The sequence below is a fragment of the Pteropus vampyrus genome, unplaced genomic scaffold, assembly GCF_000151845.1.
Source record: "Pteropus vampyrus isolate Shadow unplaced genomic scaffold, Pvam_2.0 Scaffold152, whole genome shotgun sequence".
Taxonomy (NCBI): Eukaryota; Metazoa; Chordata; class Mammalia; order Chiroptera; family Pteropodidae; genus Pteropus; species Pteropus vampyrus.
This window is the reverse complement of record NW_011888933.1, coordinates 278,361-299,566: the sequence shown is the minus strand read 5'-3', so window position 1 is coordinate 299,566 and position 21,206 is coordinate 278,361. Positions and strand designations below refer to the sequence as shown.

Genomic DNA, 21,206 nt, shown 5'->3' with positions numbered 1-21,206 from the left:
CATCAACCAAATTACAATTTTTAAAGATCACTCCAGATGGTTTATGGAAAATAAACTCAGGAAGCAAAAGTGGACTCAGAGACTAGTTAGGAGACTGTCGCATTGGTCCAGGTGAGAGAGGATATGACTTGGTTAGGGTGGTAAGGGTGGAAAGGCTGAGATGAGGTTGGATTTGGGATCCATTTTGGGAGTAGAGCTGATGACTGTACATGGGAAGTGAGAAAAAGAAAGGAGTCAAACATAACTCTGAGGTTTTTGGCTTGAGCAAGTGGGTGAATGGCGATTAAATTTATGAGGTAAGGAAGGCCAAGGAAAAGCATGTGATATAAAAATATTCTGAATCTGCCTACGTCCACCTATCCCTAAGGCTGCCACCAGCATACAAGCCACTCATCACCTTTTGCCTGGAGTACTGCAATAGCCCACTTATTACTCGCCTCTGATTTACTCTTGCTACCATCCAATATTGAACATACAGACGCATGGAAAAAAATTAATCGTGCCACTCCTACACTTTAGCTCCTTTAATGGCTGTTCATTGCTATCAAAATAAAATTCAAAATCCTCGATATGCCCCTCAAGGTGCCACATTATCTGGCTGCCGTCTAGCTCTGATGTTGTGCCACTACTTATACCCCAGTCACTAACCTCCAATCCATGCTCTTCACTACTCATCCATGAGAAGTGAGATCTTTAGCAAGAGCACAGTTGAGTTCTTCTAGCAACCTACGCATCTCCCGAATTATGTCTTAAAGGAGCCCTCTTTTTCACTTGATCCTTCATTAAAAGGAGACGTGTTTTGGTTATTTACCAGAATTTGTCATTTTCCAGAACAAAAATATTCCTAGATGCTTAGCATCACTTTCTCCTGACTCCCCTAATAACTCTGGAGCTCAGCCTTTATTTAGTCCTTTAACCCTCTGGACACTCTACCCCTCCTAACACGTCCTCCCTTGACTTTCCTCACATTTCACTCCACTGTTTTGTTTTTTTTTTTCCTTACCTCACTTACTGATCCTTTCCAGACTTTTTCTTTGGCTTGTCTTCCATGGCCCTCCTCTACTGTTGGTGTTTTCTTCTCTTTCACATTCTCCCTGTGAATGATCTTATCTACTGCCATAATTTTAATCAACAGGTATATGTTGATGAGTCTTAAACCTTTGTATCCGATCTAGACAACCCTTTGAGCTCCATACCCATGTAATCAAGAGACTGATAAACCTCGCTTCCTGTACCTCACAGGCACCTCAAACTCAGCCTCTCTAAAATCAACTGCATTCTTCTATATTCCTTATTTCAGTAGATGTATCACTATCAACCCAGACATCCTAATTAAGAAATACGAGGTTCACTTTACCCCAACTCCTTTACATTCTGCCTTCTTAAAATCTCTCACAACCTTTCCCTTTTCTCTGACCTTAGTCATTGCCTTAGTTCAGATGCTTATTATCTCTTACTTAGATTTCTGCAACTGTTCCTAACTGGTATCTCCACATTGAGCATTGCTTCCTCCTAATCCATTACATATATGCTGTTATGAAAGTGATTTAAAATACAGATCTGATTGTTTTACTTCCTTATCTAATATACCTTCAGAGGCCACCCATAGTTTTCAGGATACATTTCAAACTCCTTACTAAGCAAATCTTCACCCACTCCTTTACCCACTCCTCTTGCCATTTCTTTTCCACATTTATTCTCTACTATGCTGAGTTACTTAGAATTCCTTAAATGTCCTATGCTGATTTCAAATTCTGATTTCTGAATAATTTATTCCTCTTGTTATATTGCATTTTTCTCTTTTCATCTAATGATGACCCTTCAGGACTCAACTCAATAATCAATCTATTACAGTTTTTCTAAGCTCTCTACTTTGGGCTAAATTTTCCTTTTTTATACAATCTGTACATAATCTCTAAAATAAAAGTCATACTAATTGCCTAATTCCCCCAATTAAAATAGAAGGCCCTTAAGAAGAGAAGCAGTGAGTCATTCCTCTTTGCTGACTCAGAGGATCAAACATTGTCTGCATCTGAAAGATTAGTTATTTTGCATATCTTTCACCTTCTATTGGTTATGTGTTTTGCATTTTACTATAGTACATGGTTGTTCTCCTTCGGAAATCTAGATAGGGTGATTCTGGACTATTTCAGGCAAGATGACCCTTTGGATAAACAAAAGGAGAAGCCGAGGACTATTATACCTCTTTTTCCTGCCAAAATCTACACATCACTCAAGGTGCAGCTTTAAAGGACACATCCTTTCTATGAAGCCTTCTATGACCCTTTCTCTGTGCTCCATTACCATATCGTTAGAACTTTTGTTTACCATATATTTGATACTGCGCTGTATTATATTTTGTTATTAAGTGTTGACCTGCCAAACTAAATTGTAAATCCCTTGGCAGTAGAACACTTTTTTTTTTTTTTTGTTTTTTGTTTTTTGGCCTTTTTTTATTTTTGGCTTTTTTTCCCTTTTGGGGGGGGGGGGTGAGAATTTTCAAAATCATTAAATTCTGGCTCATTAGCCCTTAACAGGGCTTCATTTAGTTCATTTATCTTCTTTCTCAATTTACTATAAGTAGCAAGAAGAAATCCAAAGTCACCTTCAACACTTTATCTGGAAATCTCCTTAGTTAGATTACCTAGTTTGTTAAACACATTTCTTTAACTTCCCATATCACACAGGCAACTTTCTGCTACTAAAAACAAGGACCCTCCTTCCTTCAGTTTCCAATAGGAATATTCTTATATTCCTTTAGCCCTCACTGGCAGCCTCCTTAAAGTTAAGGTATTAGCAATTTGTGCAAGGCAATTTGTGCTTTTATGTTTTAACACGCTCTTCAAACTCTTTACAGTCTCTGACTGTTGGCTGGTTTTAAAACCATTTCCAAAATTTAGGATTTTATCATGGTACCAAAATATGTATCGATTAGTTATCAATTGCTGTATATGTATCAATTAGCTATCAATTGTTGTATGTGTATCAATTAACTATCAATTGCTGTATAACAGATTACCCCAATCTTAGCAGCTTTAAACAAATTTATTATCTTACATAGTTTCTGAGGATCATAAATCCAGAAACAGCGTAGCTAAGTGGTTGTGGTTCAGGGTCTTTAAAGATGTTGGCCATGGCTGCAGTCATCTAAAGGCTTGACTGGGCTTGAGACTTTGCTTTGAAGCTCACTTAGACTGCTGTTGACCAGAAGCTTCAATTCTTCATCATCTGTGTCTCTCCATAGTGCTGCTCATGACACGACAGCTGGCTTCTCCCAAAACAAATTATCCCAGGAAGAGGGAGAACAATCAGGATCAATGTTTCAGTGTCTTTTATAACCTAATCTCCAAAGTGACATGCTATCATTTCCGCTATATTCTGTGGGTCGCACCAGCCGACCCGTACAGAGTGAGAGGGGACTACATGAAGATGTGAATACCAAGAAGCTGGGATTATTGGGACCTATTTTGGAGGCTGGCTGCAAGCAACAATAATGATAATATTGTCACCATCATTTTATACATAATAATTATAATTATTGTCTATATCCACATTTTCAATTACTGAGTATCTTCGTATTTCTCCTTCACTAATGCTGTTCTACACAAATTCCAAAAAGTTTAATTTATATTAAGTGTAAGGCACTTCTTACCTCAAATACTATGCTTCTGCCTGACTTTGGAAAATTATTGAAAACAATATCAAGGTGAAATCTTGAGGTCATAAAATATCCAAGAGCTGATATTTCTTGAATAATTTTTTCTCAGCAGTAGTAAGCATTGGAAATTTGCAAATATAAATAGCAAGTGATATTTATTTTCTTTGACAAAATTTCATGTTAATGATTCCAATCTGATTTGCCCGTAAAGACAAAGCTGACTATAATGTCAAAGGTTTCCTCTCTGTGGGAAGATGTGTTTCTTTACCCCAACTCTGGTATTGTCATGTTCAAACTTCTACATATATGTGTATTTCTTGACATACAATCACCAATCACCCACAGCACAATTTTACCCACATATGTGAATTAGACATGAATCAGTGGCACTTTTGAAGAGTGAATTAGGTCTTTTCTCTGCCTAGCTGCAGTGGCTGGTTGCCATGGAAATGATGCACAAGGTAGACCTTTCAAAAAATGCTCATGTTGATGTGTCTTCATTGGAGGAGTTCATTTATTAATCAGAAGTAAAGAGAACTTTAATAACAAAGCAGTGCAAATATCCTAGGAAAAAAAGCTGGCTGCTTGTATCAAACAAATCCAATTTATCGTCTTTTTTGCCCTGACCTTGACTGAACTGAACATCGCTCTTTCCTGAACTCTGCAATCAGTGAACAGGTAGCTGTTTTTTTTTTTTTAATTAATGTGAGATTTCATCTTTAATTACCATTTGCATAGACTTAATTTCTGCTTCATTAAATACTGCATAAGGTCAAGACTGATTTCCACAGTTCTTTGCCTCCACAGATTCTTTCCAGTGTTTTTCTACCTTGGATGCGTTCTACCAGCATCTCCCAACCTAATTAATAGTATCTTGGTTTTCTGAAGCCACAGTTACTTAGAAAATAGATTAAAGCAATTCTTACCTTTTCCAACAATTTTTTCTTTATCTGTAACAATGTGTTATTTATTCTATGCATATAAAAAGTATATGCTAATTATAGAAAAAAATTTAAAGGTGTAAAATATTTCTTTAAAAATGAAAATCATCCATGAGCTCACTAGGTAAATATAAATATCATTTTTTTGTATTTGTACTTATTTTCATTATTTTTACATATACCACTTAGAATACAGTTGTATTCATACTTTCACAAAATATTCATTTTTCATTTTTTTCTACCAAATAACTAATAGAATCATAAGATATTAGAGTTGGAAAGAATTTTTGTATTATATCATACAATGAGCTGTCCCCATACCATCTTTATCTAGTTTTATAAATTTTCCCACATATTAATTAGTTTGTTAGTTAACTAAAATGACTTTTATTGATTACTTAGTGAAAAGTTGATTACATTTGATAATGCTGTTTTAAATGAAATAAAAATATGTATCGATCATTTTTTTATTGACTACTCACTCTAGTATAGCTCATACTTTAAGCTAAATAAACTAGCACTTGAATAACACCTAAAATGAAGGTTAAAAATATTTGCTACAGAATGCCCTGTTAACTATATTTTTGTTTCAAACAGAGTCTTTTCAAATATTAAACAATTGAAATGTAAATTTACTTAACAAATTTTGATTATCTAGATTACAGACACATTTTTAGTCTCTGATCACACACAGCCTTATATCAGTAGAATTTTGCTGTTACACAATCTATCATCAGCTGAACTGACATGATCTGTTATGAAATAGTTAATGACTTTGGGACTCAACTGCATGATTAGTAATTACTTTAGTCAAATTTTGTGTATGGAGAAAGACATAAATATAGTCATCTGGCTCCCTTGGCAGCAAAACTATTAACATTCCAGTTAGTGTTTCCATATAAGAATTGCTTTGAATGTTGGCTTAAAAGTGCAAAGTCATGCATTGCATGTTTCTCTAGGGCAATTTTTCTCTAATCTTATTAAGAATGTTTATGAATAACCAGAAGATACTGTTTAAAAGAAAGATTCCTGTATTCTAGCACCAGCAATTCTGGTTTAGTAAGTCTGGGGTAATACCTGGGAGTCTGTATTTTTAATAGCCTTCTTCCTCCCTGTCCCGCCTTGGAATTCACATAGAAGTAGTCCATTGACATCTCATTATATGGAACACTGCTCTAGGGATTTGATATAATTTAGGAACTCCCTAATTTAAATTATTAGCTAGAAATATTTGCAGACACTCAGATGCAGGGCAGAAAGTAAAAGGTAAGGATAGCTAGTACAATGTGGGGTCAATAATTCTGTTGAACAACTAATATCTGCCTTAATCCCAGAGCCTAGTCAAGAAACCAGAAGTTTTCACAGGCCCTTGTAATAAGGCAGATGATTGTCACAAATACTAGAGGAACCTAAAATTACCCAGTTTGCTACCAGCTGGGTAATTTTGTCTTTATAAGTCCAAGAGTATATTACTGGGGAAAAAATTCCATTATTCTAGGTATAAAGGATATGTTGAGAGGAATGGGTTAATCCATGCTTTTTAGAGTGGGATAGGTGTGCCGAGGAAGAGTGTTGAAGGTCTCTTAGGAAACTGGCAGAGAGGAGAATCAAAGTTATTTTCCCTCAAACTGGACTTTGATATAATCAGTCAGGAACCAAGTCACAAGTCACTCTTGGGTAATTTGGAAGAGGTTAAAATGGTTTGTTTGCACAGGTTTGAACAAGATGTAGGGAAACCACAAGAGCTTGTGCAGTACTCCAGGGATCAGGCCAGCAGGAGGCCTAACCACTCTGAAAGGACAAAGTGAGGGAGCAGTTGTGGAGAGTTGTATAGAGAGAGTAATTAGTGAGAGCTGTGACCATCAGTGGGCACAATTCTTGCCAGCCCTACGTCACATAGCCAGCCCTAGGCAAATCTCTGGGAAGGAGGAAGTCCTTGTCCTTCTGCCTTCCAGTCTTCTCTGGGAGCCTCCTTCTGCTAGGTTCGACAGGGGGCCAGAGGCAGGGGAGCCCTCAATAGAGCCTATACAGATAGATCTTCCAGGATAGGGAGGTAGAGAAGGGTAGAGAGTGGTTGGGATTGAGGAGTGGGGGTTGGAGGCAAATAAAAGATATCTTGCCCAGGATGGGAACCTTAATTTTGAACTTAGCCTTTATGCTTCTTATGAAAACTCAGCAACTTACAAAATTCTGAGACTCAGCCTTTCTATTAAAATGATTACATAATGAAAAGTTAGATAATCGAATACTGTGAAAATGCAGGCATAACACATCATCCAAGGGATAATGAATGAAGCAAATTTGTGTAAAGCTATATATATATATATATATTACAATGTGATAATTTTTATCTTTTATCTTAGTGTATTTAATATTTATTTTGATATTTGCCATTTTTTACTTATATCTTCTACTTTATTTTACTTTGTGCTTTTTATCTATTCTGCTTTTCATATTTCTTTTTTCTCTTCTTCTCTTCCTATTAATTAATGAGTTTTCTCTAATCCCCAGTTTTCTTTCTAATATATGATTACCATAATAATGTAAGATAGATACTTGTCTATTGAAAGTCAGAATTAAATAAAACTCTGAAGCTTCAGCTCTAGTCACTCTTTGCTTTATTACATATTGTTATACACATTCAGAAAACAATCTGGAAAACAAACGTACCCATCACCCTCCAAAAGTTTCCTTGTGTCCCTTTGTAATTTCTCCCTTTCCTGTCCACTCTTTCCCCATCCACAGGCAACCACTGATCTTTTTTCTGTCACTATAGATTAGTTTTCAATTTTCTAAAATTTTATATAAATGAAAACATACTCTTTTTTGGGGAGGCAGCTTATTTCACTCAGCATTATTGTATATTAATAGTTCTCTCTTTTTACTACTTAGTAGAAGTGCATGGAACTGATGTATCACAGTTCCTTTATCGAGTTACCTGTTGATGGGCATTTGTGTTGTTTTAAATTTGAGGCCTTTACATTGTTATAAAGTTCCTCTTTACTCCATAATTATACAAAATAGCCAAATGTTTTTCTATACTATTAAGGTTTCGTATTTTTACATTTAAATCTTAATCTATATTGATTTTACTTGGGAAATAAAATATGCTAATTTAAGATAGGCCTAATTAAATTTTTCTAAAGAGTAAGTCAATTATGCCAATGTTATTGACAAATATATCCTTTGTACTAATTTGATATATTACCTTTTTATAGATTAAATTCATTTAATATTTGAATCTTTTGTAACTCCATATTTTATACCACTGAACTCTTGTCTATTTTTTAATCAGTACTACATTGGCTGAGTATTATTGTTGTAAAACAGAGATTAATATCTGGCAATTTATACTCTTTACACTTCCTTTTAAACCTTTTTCACTTATTCTCAAATTTTTATTCATCCATCCAGTTAAATTTCAGAAGTCTTGTTGATTTATAAGAGATTAATCCCTTTGGAATTTTGGTTGGAATTTGTGGTGTGAATTATAATAAGAAATATGTATTTGGTCTTTGTGCCAGTTTGTAGCACAGAGCTTCTAAAACACTTAGCATTTCCTAGGTGATGAGAGTGATAAATTGTATTTTGTTATGTTAATGGATATGCACTTAAGGCTGGGGGTTGTCTGCCAAAAAAAAGAACCTTGTGATTAGCAGGTTGGAACTTTCAAGTTCACCAACCCCACTTGGATGTTGAATCACTAGCCAATTGCCAATGATTTAATCAATCATGCCAATATAATGAAGCCTTCATAAAGACCCCAAAAAGAGAGGGCTTGGAATTCATTTTCACAGAGCAAGCACGAAAGATTAATTTGGAACTCAGAGGCAATAAATAAATAACTGGCACACCAGGGCAAGCATAATAAAGAATGAGGTTTGGCATGGTAGACACAGGCAGATTAAGCAGGCCATGTTGGCCACTATGAGGAGCTTACATTTTATTCCAAGGATTTTAAAAAACCTATTGGAAGGGTTTGAGCAGAGGAGTGGAGGAATGAGAGAAAAAGTAATAAGACTAGGAAGATGCCTAATGAGAGATGTTAGTATCTGTGGAGCTGATGAGAAGTGGTTGGAAAGAGAATCTATGGGACTTTCTGATGGATTGAAAGTTGCCATGCAGCTGATATCTGAAGAGTTTTCTAGCTCCCTGGAAGTGGGATAAACTCTAGCATAACAAACTTAACTGATTGTAGAAAGCCTCTCTTCATCTGACTGCCAAACTCAGTTAACTAGTATTTGTAGCACCTTATATTATTGAATTTTCACTTATATTTAGTTTGCTACTTGTCAATTAAAATATTTAGGCATATTAGACTACCAGATATCATTGACATTCAAAACCACTGTGTACATCGGCAATGCCTTTCAACACCTCCAGACTATGCCACTAATGAGAGTAGAAACGGCAGTGTGACATGAGCTTTGATAGGGGAGTATAAGCCTATGAAAATGATTGACAGGGCATCAAACCTGACCTGGGTTTGTATATTTGAACTTCCTACTGCAACCCACAGTGAGAAATATATTTTACTTATGTTAGCCAGAGTGATTCCTGGTACTTGGCATGACCTATGCCATCTTAGGAAGCAAGCTGATTGCCAGTTCACCCCAGAGGGGTGGACCTGTACCAGATGATGGGAATATTCTTTCATAGATAAGTGGGCCCATTAAGTTGTTTACTGCTTCGGACTATGTAGCTCTTAACTTGCTCATGCCTCATGACTACAAGCCACCTGTGTTAGCAGGTGCCATTTGGCTATATATAACAAGCCCTATCCCTTTTTTGTGTATGGAGATCTGTAAGCTACCATTTTGCTACTGCCCAAGACATTGCTTCTGTTTGTTAAGTTCCTTTCATAAACTCTTGATGTAATTCTGGACTCTTCCTTCAGTCCCTCGGCTGAAATTAAAATTGTCTTAACTCATGACAAATATGTGAAGTGAAACAAAAGTTTCACCAACCATACTACTCCTTACTCAATTTGTATATTCTGATGGTTTTTATTCTAGTTAACATATTAATAGCAGTCATATCCTTTTGAATTAATCTCTTGAATCAGTAATGAGTCATAATCTTCAATTTAAAAAATATGAGTCTTGGAAGTTTAAGAAAACCTTTCTTCACTCTCAGTGGCTGAATTTTTTTGCTGAAATTCTTTAACTAATACCATTTGCTAGTTGATAGCAAGGTACAATACTTTCGCTTTTATATCATCTAACTCGTGAAGAAACTGTGCTTGGTGGTTAAGTTTAAATTTTAGATTTAAGATTACATATTGGATCCCAGAAGTACTAATTTTATAATTTGTTATTTATTGTCTGTCATTTTCACAGGACCATACGTTTCTCAAGGCAAAGAAGTTAAACTTACTGTCATACCCCCTAAGATGATGTGTTATGCTGAGTACTTGCTTAAAACTATTTCATAGTACAATTAAATTGAAGACTAAGTAATGAATGTCATGTGTTTAAACTGAATACTAGAATTCCAGAACCCTAAGATTGAGATTTTTAAAATTAGTTTTGCTATCTTACATGAATACCTATAAATTGAGTTTTCAAAATAATTTAATTTTCCTTATATATAACTTTTGTTTATTTAATGCTTTGCAGTTTCCTAGATCTTTTACATAATATTTTCACAACTGGAATTAGAATAGTCCAATGAAGTACACAAATATCATTATCATTTCTATCGAGGTAAAAGTCAAACCTGATAGCTTAGTATAAAAGAATCATCATGAGCTGAACCTCATCTGTTTCTGCAGACTCGTCATTGTCCACCACCCACATTACTCATCAATTATACCAATAACTTATGATTTTCTTCCACCCACCCCAAACTCATTATTTTTTTAAAAAAAACTCTGTACCTTTGTAGGCATTGTTGCCTGGATATTTCCTAACTATCTCTCAAAACTCTCTCCAGTGTCTCTACTTCTAGGTTGTGTCTAGCAAAAGTATAATGAGTGAGACCAGTTAGGAGGATATTAGAGTAAACCAGAAAGAGATAAGTGAATGAATAAATGAACAAATGAGAAAAGTAGAGCTATAAACCAAGTGCCACCCCTTGGAACATATGATTGCCCATATAATCATCTTCTTTCTTCCATTGGGAGCAGGGTCTCTCTTGTGATACCTCCATGCCAAAGGTCCCGCTACGCCACCTACTTTGATGTTGCTGTTCTTCGCTGCCTACTCCAACCCCACTGGTCTGAGGAAGGCACTCAGTGGTCTCTGATGTACTATCTACAAAGGCTGCGACACATGTTGGAAGAGAAGCCAGAAAAGCCCCCAGAGCCAGATGTTCCTCTCTTGCCCAGACCCAGGAGTAGCTCAATGGTGGCAGCAGCTCCCTCACTAGTGAACACCCATAAAACCCAAGTAAGAGAAACTCAGTCCATTGTCATTTGAATCAACAGCTTTGGTCATAACAGAGTCTCTTTTTCTCTTGTGCATCCAGTTCTTACTTATTCCAGTGCTGACTATTTGGCTAATGGGTTACTCTGATGCTGTTTTTTACTGCTAGACTATTTTGCTGCTCTTTAGCATTTAATTTACTGTTCACGGAAGTGCTACGTAAATGCTTTTTGCACACACTAATCTAGAGTAAGCCTCTGTTGATACAGATAAATGGAATATTCGGTTTTAGATAATCAAGGTACTACTAAAAAGAGAGTTCTCACATATAATCTGTTGATTTCATAAAATGTGTGGCACTAGTGTTTTACTAAACACGATTTAACCTCTTTCGCATAACTCATAATTATTCAGTGCCTCAATGTCATCGTTAGGAATATTGGTTTTTTTATATATAGTCTTTCTATTTATTATTGATAAATGGAGTAATAAACTGAATGTATAATGATGTGATGACATCCCCCTGAAAATAACTTTTTGATCAATTAATGTCCTAATATCAGCTTGAACATTTTTTCCCTGCTTTCTCATAAACACCATATGTTGAATACGCAGAGAAAAATGTGATTTGTGGTGTGTTAGAATTGTTTGGGTTTACTTCAGCATGAACTGGCTGTGTCTGAGAAGCATTTGCATATTTTGAAAATAAACATGAGCAATACAATATCAAAGTAAAGTCATATACTGTTTTAGTAGTAGATGATTTTGGTGTATTATTAGATGGAAAACCACTTTTTTTAATAAAAAGAGAAAAAGAAATACTATCTCCTGCCTATTTTCTTAGTGTTTCTGAATCTAGAGCTTCATGGTCTCACTGTTGAAAACTCCAAATAGAAGTTACAATTAACAGAAAATATGTCTCCTCAGTAGCAGGATTTGGATTCTAAAAGTCTGGATATAATTTAAATACATCATAGATATGAAAACAGTAGACATATTTCTATTAAACATTTGGTATCTCAATAAGAAAAGTATTTGGATGCAAAGCCCTAAGTCCTTGATCATTAAGTCTTCCTTTATTATTGTCTATTGAGGATCTCACCATGAAATGTAATGAAGAGGAAAAATCTCTCAGTTCTGAGGCCTTTTCCAAGGTTTCATTGACCAATCTGCGTAGGTCTGCTGTCCCAGATCTTTCTTCAGACCTTGGCATGAACATTTTTAAGAAGGTGAGTAGAGCCATTTAAGCTTTTTATATTTTGGTTAAAAAAAAAAAAAAAAAAGTGGGGCATGAGGTGCTTCTGATTGTGTTGTAGTATAGAAAAAGGACCTCAGGAAACAGAAGTCAGTTCTCAGTTGTAACACTGGCTTGCAGCTTGACCTTGTACAAGTCCCTCTGTGTGCATGAGTGCACTGACCATTCTAAATGTTCCATGGAGTTGTTACAAAGCATGAGCTTTCAGAAGTGTGACGATGGATATATTGTAGTAGCAATGATGGTTATATACAATTGTATGGTTCATCTCATTTTATCAAGCACTTTATATAAATACTTCTCATTTAATCCAATGAGATCCTTATTCTGCCCATTTTGCACTTAAGAAACCAAGTCTTACAGCATAAAGTTCTCAGAGTGGTGAGATCATCATGAAACACTTATTCTTGAAGTCATTTCTGTTTAAAGACAACAAACAAACCAAGCTCTGTTAATAAAGTATAAAATCCTTGTAACAGACTACTAGATTTACTACTGTCATAACTTTCTTTGTGAATAAGTCACAGTGTAGGTATCCATTCAACAAAAATTTATTGAGCATCTATGAGGAGCTAGAGTCCTGAAGATGGGAAGTTACAGGTGGCATCTTTAGCATGAAAGTTTAAGAACATACACTTGATCAAGGTTCAAATTCTAGCTCTGCCACTTTCAGTTTGTGTGATACTGACCAAATGATATGTAACAGTTTTTGAAATCAGCAGTCCCCAACTTTTTTGGCACCAGGGACCGGTGCTCTTGTGAGAATCTAATGCCTGATGATCTGAGGTGGAGCTGAGGCAGTGATGCTAGGTCTGGGAAGCGGCTGTAAATACGGATGAAGCTTGGCTCGCTTGCCTGCACTCACTCCTGTGCAGCCTGGTTCCTAACAGGGGGCTGGGGACCCCTGTTCTAAATTATATGTATGGGTTTCAAAAGCATGTATCAGTTTCTTCATCTGTAAATTGGGTACATATTATACTTAGCTTAAAATGTGATGAGAATTAAGTGAGATGAAGGAAAGAAGGAAGAGATGGAGAAAAAGAAGAAAGAATGAAACCAAGCCTTAGAAACTTTAGGTAGTTTGTGAAAGGTGGAATCCAAACTCAAAACTAGATCTTCTAGCTAAATTGTTCATGCTCTTATGAAGCTACCACTCCACCTCTCTTTTTAAATAAGTATATAGAGTTAATCAAATAAAAAATAATGTAAAGAATAATATATGTGTGATGGCTTTATTTTCTATTTTTCAAAATGGTTATGTTGATGAAAGGCACAGAACATACTATCGACTTATCTATGAGCTCGGGGTATTGCTAAGGAAGAAGCCATGTCTACCTTCATTGATAATGCAATAACAGGCAGTGGCCATAGTTTTCCTATCAATCAGTAGTGACTGCTCATGAGAATCTCTCAGGAGCTTTTAAATATTCAAGTGCCTAGGCCTGATCCCAGACCAGGTAAGTCAGAATTGCTGAAGGTTAGGCCTGGACATTGGTCTATTTTAAAAGCTTCCCAAACATTTCTAAATTCTTATTTATACTGGCACTTGAACTTGTTTGACTAGTAAGAGTAATAGGTTTGTACCAATGCATGCTTTATATCCTCTTTGACTCTTCTTATGACCAGCACCACACATTTGACGTTGTTTGGCTAAAACAATCAATCTCAATTTTGAAAAACAGAACAGAAAATACTGGCTGATCCATATGGTGACTCTAGAATCCTATACTCTAACCTAGTGGTTCTCAAATTTTACCATGCATCAGAATCACCTACAGGGTTAATTAAAACACACACTGCTGAGCCTCACCTTCTGAGTTTCTGACCTAGTATGTCTGGAGTTGAACTTGAGAATTTGCATTTCTTAACCATTTCTCAGCTGATGCTGATGCCGCTGGTCCAGGGACACACTTTGAGAACCACTGCGCTAACCCAAACCAGTAGAAAGACCCAGGGACTATGTTACTTTTTACTTTGTTTCTTTTACTCTTGTAACATTTATTGTAGAAATTTCTCCAATCTCTATTGCATGATATTAAGTGACTTTCTGGCTCTCCTTTTCCTGGAACATTTCCTGTATTTTATTGCAGATCATGGAACGCTTTGAAAAGCAAACTGTAACCTCTCCTTTGCCCCATGCCTAACTCTTCATTTCTCATCCTCATAGTTCAAGAGCCGCAAAGAAGACCGAGAAAGGAAAGGCTCCATCCCGTTCCACCACACGGGGAAGAGAAGGCCGCGAAGAATGGGAGTGCCATTCTTGCTTCACGAGGATCATCTGGATGTGTCTCCGACCCGCAGCACATTCTCCTTTGGAAGTTTCTCTGGACTTGGAGAAGACAGGAGAGGCATTGAAAAAGGAGGCTGGCAAACCACCATTTTAGGTGACCACAGGGACCTTCCAAAGTAGAGCAGAGCTTGAGCGACCTGTTTAGTAATCTGGATCTAGGGCTTCTGGGAAAATCTAGGTCTTTCTAGAACACTTTAGTCAAAAAATTTGGGCCCCAAAGCTAGCTTCCCAGTACAAAATCATGCTGTGTCTTCATAACCAAAGAAATGCAGATAATTGAATTAATCATTCAAGAATCCTGTATAATTAAACAAGTAATGGCCTTATTACCTATTCTAGACATGGAAACATAGCCTTAGAGGGTCATGCGCCTTAAATTTCGTTGTAAATCCAAAGATGGACTTTTATTTAACTTGAATGCTAAAAAGAGAAGATTAAAGAAAAGAAAAAGGAGCTTATTTTTTTCTTTCTGGGTGGCATATTTAAAAGGCTAGCTTTGAAAATTAAGAGCTGACAGCTAGCAGGGGCCCAGCAGATGGTTTCTGACATTTGGCTTAGATTGGGGGCTGACCTTATCACAGGCAACTTCATCAATCATCTTGACCCTGAGTAGTCCCAAGGCAAGTTCAATTCCTGCTATTTTGCTGTGCCTCTCACTCTCACTGCTGTCCCTTGGAAAGACAAAATCTTGGCAGAGCATCTTTCAGATTTTAAAACTCTCTTGTGTTGCTCTTGTCAATCTCAGGGAAATTTACCCGGCGGGGCAGTTCAGATGCAGCCACTGAGATGGAGAGCTTGAGTGCCAGGCACTCGCATTCCCATCACACCCTGGTGAGTGACCTGCCGGACCACTCCAACAGCCATGGAGAAAATACCATCAAGGAAGGTGGGTCGGAGGTGGCACCTGCAGGCGGGAGTTCAGGTTCCTTTTCCTGTTTCCTGTATTTACTCCATGTTACGTTTTTTCATTGTAATCTGGCTCTTTGTGCTTTTTGAAAACTTGCATTCATCTATTATATTGTCTGGTAATTTACTTGTGAGCCATTCTTAGAATTCCCTTAGGAGTAAGAACTATTGCAGCACATTAGGAACCCCATACCTCTCAGAGGGACAGCAAGGACAAGCCATTTATATTTGTTTTCAAAGATCATAGACCCACAGGTCTAGACAAGATTTGAAGGACAGCTAGATCCAGGATTTCATTCCCCTCTATGATGGCCCTCTGAAGGACTTGTCCACCTTCAGGAGGAATGTCACTGTCTTTCGAAGCCACTAATTCCCCTTTCAGACAGCTCGTATTTCAGATAAGTGCCACATGTGCCTTATGTGAGCAAACTTGTGTCCCTAGGTGGAATCCAGATCTGTTCTTAATTCTGTGCTCTTAACCTATGAGCATAATTTAATCCTTCTTTTCCCTGGACTGTATTTCAAGTATTTGATGACATCTCCTAGTTAATCACAGATTTATGTTCCATTACTCTAAAGCAAAGAAGAAAAAGCATCCTTCCTCTTAGTTGTTGTTTAAATATACTAAATAAAACCAAATAGTTTAACGGCCATAAACTTGTAGGGAAATACTTTAGTTAAACCAATTTAACTATATTAATAGGTCTGTCATCTAACAGTGGATAAAATCCACTTATTAGACAAGAGTTAAATTCTAGCCTGGGTTTTAAGGAAGTCACCTGGAATTCATATTTTTCTATAATTTTCACTATCTTATATTTATTACATGGTCATAACACCTGTGGCAGTTCCATGGGAGTTTAGAATAGCTCTGAGATTAGAAGTCACATATCCGCAAAAGCTACAGCTGTAATTGTGGTCATGATTTAAATAACAGTCCAACTGTCTGACGTAATGTCCCAGGTTAACATGGAGAAAACTAAGACTCTGCTTTTTTTTTATTAGTGCGATCCCAGATCTCTACCATCACAGTTGCAACCTTCAATACCACACTGGCATCATTTAATGTAGGCTACGCAGACTTTTTCAATGAGCATATGAGGAAGCTCTGCAACCAGGTACCTATTCCAGAGATGCCACATGAACCCCTGGCGTGTGCAAACCTGCCTAGAAGCCTCACAGACTCCTGCATAAACTACAGCTACTTGGAGGACACAGAACATATTGATGGGACCAATAACTTTGTCCACAAAAATGGCATGCTGGATCTTTCTGTAAGGAACAAGAATTTTTATTACTGAAGTTTGAGAGATATTGACTCTTTGGTCCAGTTTTAGCAGTGTTTGGTAAAATAGGTATATAGATTCTCAGAAATGTTGAACCTTAAAGTGAAAAAGCTACCCATATAAAAAATTTCACAAATGTGTCAGCCATTTTAGATGCACCGTTCCCTTCTTGCAAGCATTACATTAGATTTGATCTGATCTCAGAATATTTTTGTAATCCAAAACATTAGTGAATCCTGATTATACACATATAAATATATATAAATGTGAGTGTGTTTGCTAAGTCCCCTTTTTTCTACAATGAGAGTAAAGAATTCTGTTTACTTTCTTTTAATATAAAGCAATATGACTATAAACCTCCTGTGTAGCAAGAGAATGTGACAGAAGTCCAATAAAAGATTTGACTTATATTCGCAAGAATGCCTGTCTTGATTATAGTTATTAGCAAATGAAAGGGTTGTTACATTTTACAATTATGTTTTATAAATTTTTTTATTTTGCATTAATGAACCTGGCTCAGCAAATAATTTGAAATGTTAAAATCAAAAAGGACACAATTTAAGTATGCAAATATTTAGCATTTAGAATTGAAGTGTAAATAATGACACAATTGTGAATGCATAAATGTCCCTCTATTATGTGTGTAGGGAAGTCATTTTTTGCTTTATCTATTATTGGTGGACAATGAAAGGCAAAGGATTAAATACTTTGATTTAAAAAGCAATTGAACAAGTTTCCATTTGGGCAAATAATTACGCTCCATTAATTCGTTATGCTTTAATATCCTGATTAACTGTCTATATCATGCTAAGTTTTAATATATATATGCATTTTTAATTCATTGGGTGGTTTTTATCCTCTATTAAGCACATACATAAGGTCTCAAACCAACTTAGATAGGAACATCTGAAAATTACCTGAATTATTTATACTCAAGCACACAGAACATCCTAAAGGAAATGGGTTAAACAGAGAAACCAAATCTATTTAGGAAGAGACAATCCAGGTAACTTAATCACCTCTGTTTATTTCTGTCTTCCCCTAGGTGGTTCTGAAGGCTGTTTATCTTGTCCTTAACCATGACATCAGCTCTCGCATCTGTGACGTGGCACTGAACATTGTCGAATGCTTGCTTCAACTTGGTGTGGTGCCCTGTGTAGAAAAGAACAGAAAGAAGAGTGAAAACAAGGAAAATGAGACTATGGAAAAAAGACCAAGTGAGGGAACTTTCCAGTTCAAAGGAGTATCTGGAAGTTCCACCTGTGGATTTGGGGGCCCTTCAGTTAGTGGAGCTGGAGATGGTGGAGGAGACGAAGGAGGAGGTGGAGACGGAGGAGGTGGAGGAGGGGATGGAGGAGGTGATGGAGGAGGAGGTGGAGGTGGCCCGTATGAGAAGAATGATAAGAACCAAGAGAAGGTATGACTGAACGCCTTCTGTATCCTCATAAAATGTTGCCCCTGATTACTTTCCAGTGTGTCCTTTTCAGCATCTTGTTGGCTCAGAACAACTAGTCACTAGAGCAAGAAACTGGTGAGTCAAGAAATCTTTTCATTAGGTCCTCAGCAGGCATTAGTAGAAAGAGACGAAACTATATTCTAAATTCAAAAACCGTTGCCATCGAAGCAATGTTAGGGCTAATTCCCTAGTCATGTTACTTCTGCAGGAGAACATTTCAGATACACTGCATTATGATAACTCTCAGTCTGCCATCGAGGATAGCCTCTTTCAAGGTCTGACCAACTGAGTAGTGTTTAGTCTTCTCAGACTGAACATAGATTAAGTGGCTTAGATAACAGAAGTTTGTTTCTCAGTCTGGAGTTTGGGAAGTCAAGGATCTAGGTGCCAGCAAGGGAGGCTTTATTCTGAGACCCCCTCTCTTGGCTTTTTGGTGGCTGCCACCTCACTGTGTGCTAGCATGGTGTCTTTTTCTTGTATGCGCACAGAGAGGAAACAAACTTTTTCATTTCTTTTCTCATTAGGACACTAATCTCACTGCACTTAACATCAAGAATTAGCTTTCTCCTTTAGTTTGGGTTTTAAATAAGAAATACCACAGCTTAAATTCATATAACTTACACTGATTTCATTATGGGGTTTTAGTGGAAAATGCTGTTAAGAAATTGAAATCAACAAGAGATTTTAATCTCTAACAGATGACATATTAGATTAAGTGTTTACAAGTGTAAGATTACCCTGTGCAGAGTTCTACCATCTACATATTATCTAATCTATGAATTGTCCTTTTTTTCTTATAGAGTATGAGTTTTTTACATCTGAATAGGTGTTGCAGTATTCCTTTCTCTTTTATTTATTCTCCATCTCTTTCCAGTCCCATTTAATGCATGTTTAATGTGCATTCTTCATCTCGCGTATTTCTATCTTCCCAATATTCTTGGACTCTGATCCAAATATTCCTGCCCCACTAGTCTCAGGTTCCTGAACCTTTTCTTTAGGATTTTCTTCTTCTGCCTTAATCATATATACATTGTTTTCCCATTCTAATAGTATCTTCTGGTACTTAAGATTCCCAACTCTTTAGCCCCTCATACATCACTGATAACAATCCGAGGATCTTCATATCTTACTTTAGTTGAAAATTATCTAAATGATGGTATAGATCACAAGAGATTTAATCTTGGATTCTAAGATCTAAGAGATCATTCAGTCAGCAATTATGTAGAAATCAGCAAACAAATACAAGTTCTAAGGACCAAATTTATAAATATAGCAAATAGTGAAGTTCCATTTTTTACCTATCAAGCTAGGTCACCTAATTTCTTATTGAAGACCTGCAAGTCTCATGACTACCTAAAATGTAGGTGTTATACTAGATGCATGAGAATGTAAGTGTTATTTTGACCAAAGTTCTCACTTTTGATTAGTATGGGAATTTTAAGTCAGGTTATATGTTCTTCAAAACAGCCACCAATAGATAAGTATTTTGCAATTAGTTCTGCAAAATAATATTCTTTGTAGTGCAAAAAATTTATAAAATAAAACCTGACTGTAGGTTAAGTGCATAGTATTTGTAATTTACACAGGACTGTACTTTCCCAAACCCATCTGTTATTTTCAGTGGAATTGAGGGGTTTATCTAATTTTGCAACCTGCTTAATACCAGAAGCATGGGGAATTGATTAATTCGAAAAAGAAGATCTAATTTCTATTTCTATATTTGCCACTGACTGGTATTGAGACTGAAATGTTATTTAATATCTCTCCTGACTTTTGCCTGTAGCTTGCTTGATACATCTTTCTGAATGTCATCTGTGAGAGGAAACTAAATCCCAAGGACATATGAAAATCTGAAAAGATACAAGCCTGAATAGATATTTACAAAGAGCTTTTGGAGCTAGGTTTTTATTTTAAAGGACCACATAATAATCTCAAAATGTATGTTAACCCATCTTCCAAATCAGCCTTACCCACATTGATCATTTCTGAGGCATTGCTGCCTCTGGCTGTGCAGTCCGTGGACTACACAGAGGCTCTGACTAAGGGGATCAGTAAGGACTGAACTCCAGTTCAAACTCTGCTCACTGAGCTGTTTACCCAAGGGCTGCATTCACTTATAGCAGCGGTCCCCAACCTTTTTGGCACCAGGGACCGGTGCTTCTATGAGAATCTAATGCCTCATGATCTGAGGTGGAACTCAAGTGGTGATGCTAGTGCTGGGGAGCGGCTGCAAATACAGATGAAACGTTGTTTGCTCGCCTGTTGCTGACGCTGACCTTCTGCTGTGTGGCCTGGTTTCTAATAGGCCACGGACCAGTACAAGTCCACAGCCCGGGGGTTGGAGACCCCTGATTTAGAGGGATTACCTTTTCCTGGTTCATCCACCCAAAGGAGTGCCTTTTCTAATTTGCACAAAGTTACCCTGAAGGATAGCAGTGCTTCATATCTGGAAATAATAATTAACACTTGTTTGCTATTATTATGTGTCTGACATGTGTTGACTCATTTAATTCTCATAAGGTAGGTATTATTATAATTCCCATTTTGTAGGGCACAGAGTGGTTATGTAACTTGCTCAAGGTTATGGAACTAAGATTTGAATCCAAACTAAAACATTTTTGAATTGGTACATATAAACATAAGAATTAATGGATGGACAAATAGGTAAGTCAATAGATCGATAGGTTGATAGATCGCTAGATCAACAGATAGATAGATGATAGATAGATAGATGCCTCTTGATAAGTTTGAGTCTTCCATTTGCAACCATCTGAGCTATATAGTTCTTATTAAAAAGAGTCAGATGTGGAGATATCTGTATAAGAGGTTTCCCGAGGTGTCTTCTCAAGATCAACATCTGTGAGGTATAAGAGAAACAGGATGGGGCAAAGGGAGAAGTTGGACCTCAATGTAGTTGTAACAGAGACCTCAGCCCATTATCACAGAGGGAGCTTTGGAGCTAGGGTGGCTTATCGAAATAGTCCCCAAGTGAAGTAAGGGAGACCACCTTTACACCCCCCACCCTCTTTATACCCTTGACCAGTCATTG

At 36.8% G+C, this 21,206-nt stretch overlaps 1 protein-coding gene across 2 annotated transcripts in view; it reads left to right on the top strand.

Moving 5' to 3' along the window:
* UNC80 (unc-80 homolog, NALCN channel complex subunit) overlaps positions 1-21,206 on the top strand; it is a 188,215-nt gene that overhangs the window by 22,493 nt on the left and 144,516 nt on the right. For both annotated transcript variants that reach the window (XM_011369629.1, XM_011369628.1), the window contains exons 8-13: positions 10,727-10,988; positions 12,059-12,193; positions 14,387-14,603; positions 15,255-15,395; positions 16,421-16,689; positions 17,747-18,118. In XM_011369629.1, coding sequence (XP_011367931.1) covers positions 10,727-10,988; positions 12,059-12,193; positions 14,387-14,603; positions 15,255-15,395; positions 16,421-16,689; positions 17,747-18,118 — 1,396 coding nt within the window. The remainder of the gene's footprint in view (positions 1-10,726; positions 10,989-12,058; positions 12,194-14,386; positions 14,604-15,254; positions 15,396-16,420; positions 16,690-17,746; positions 18,119-21,206) is intronic.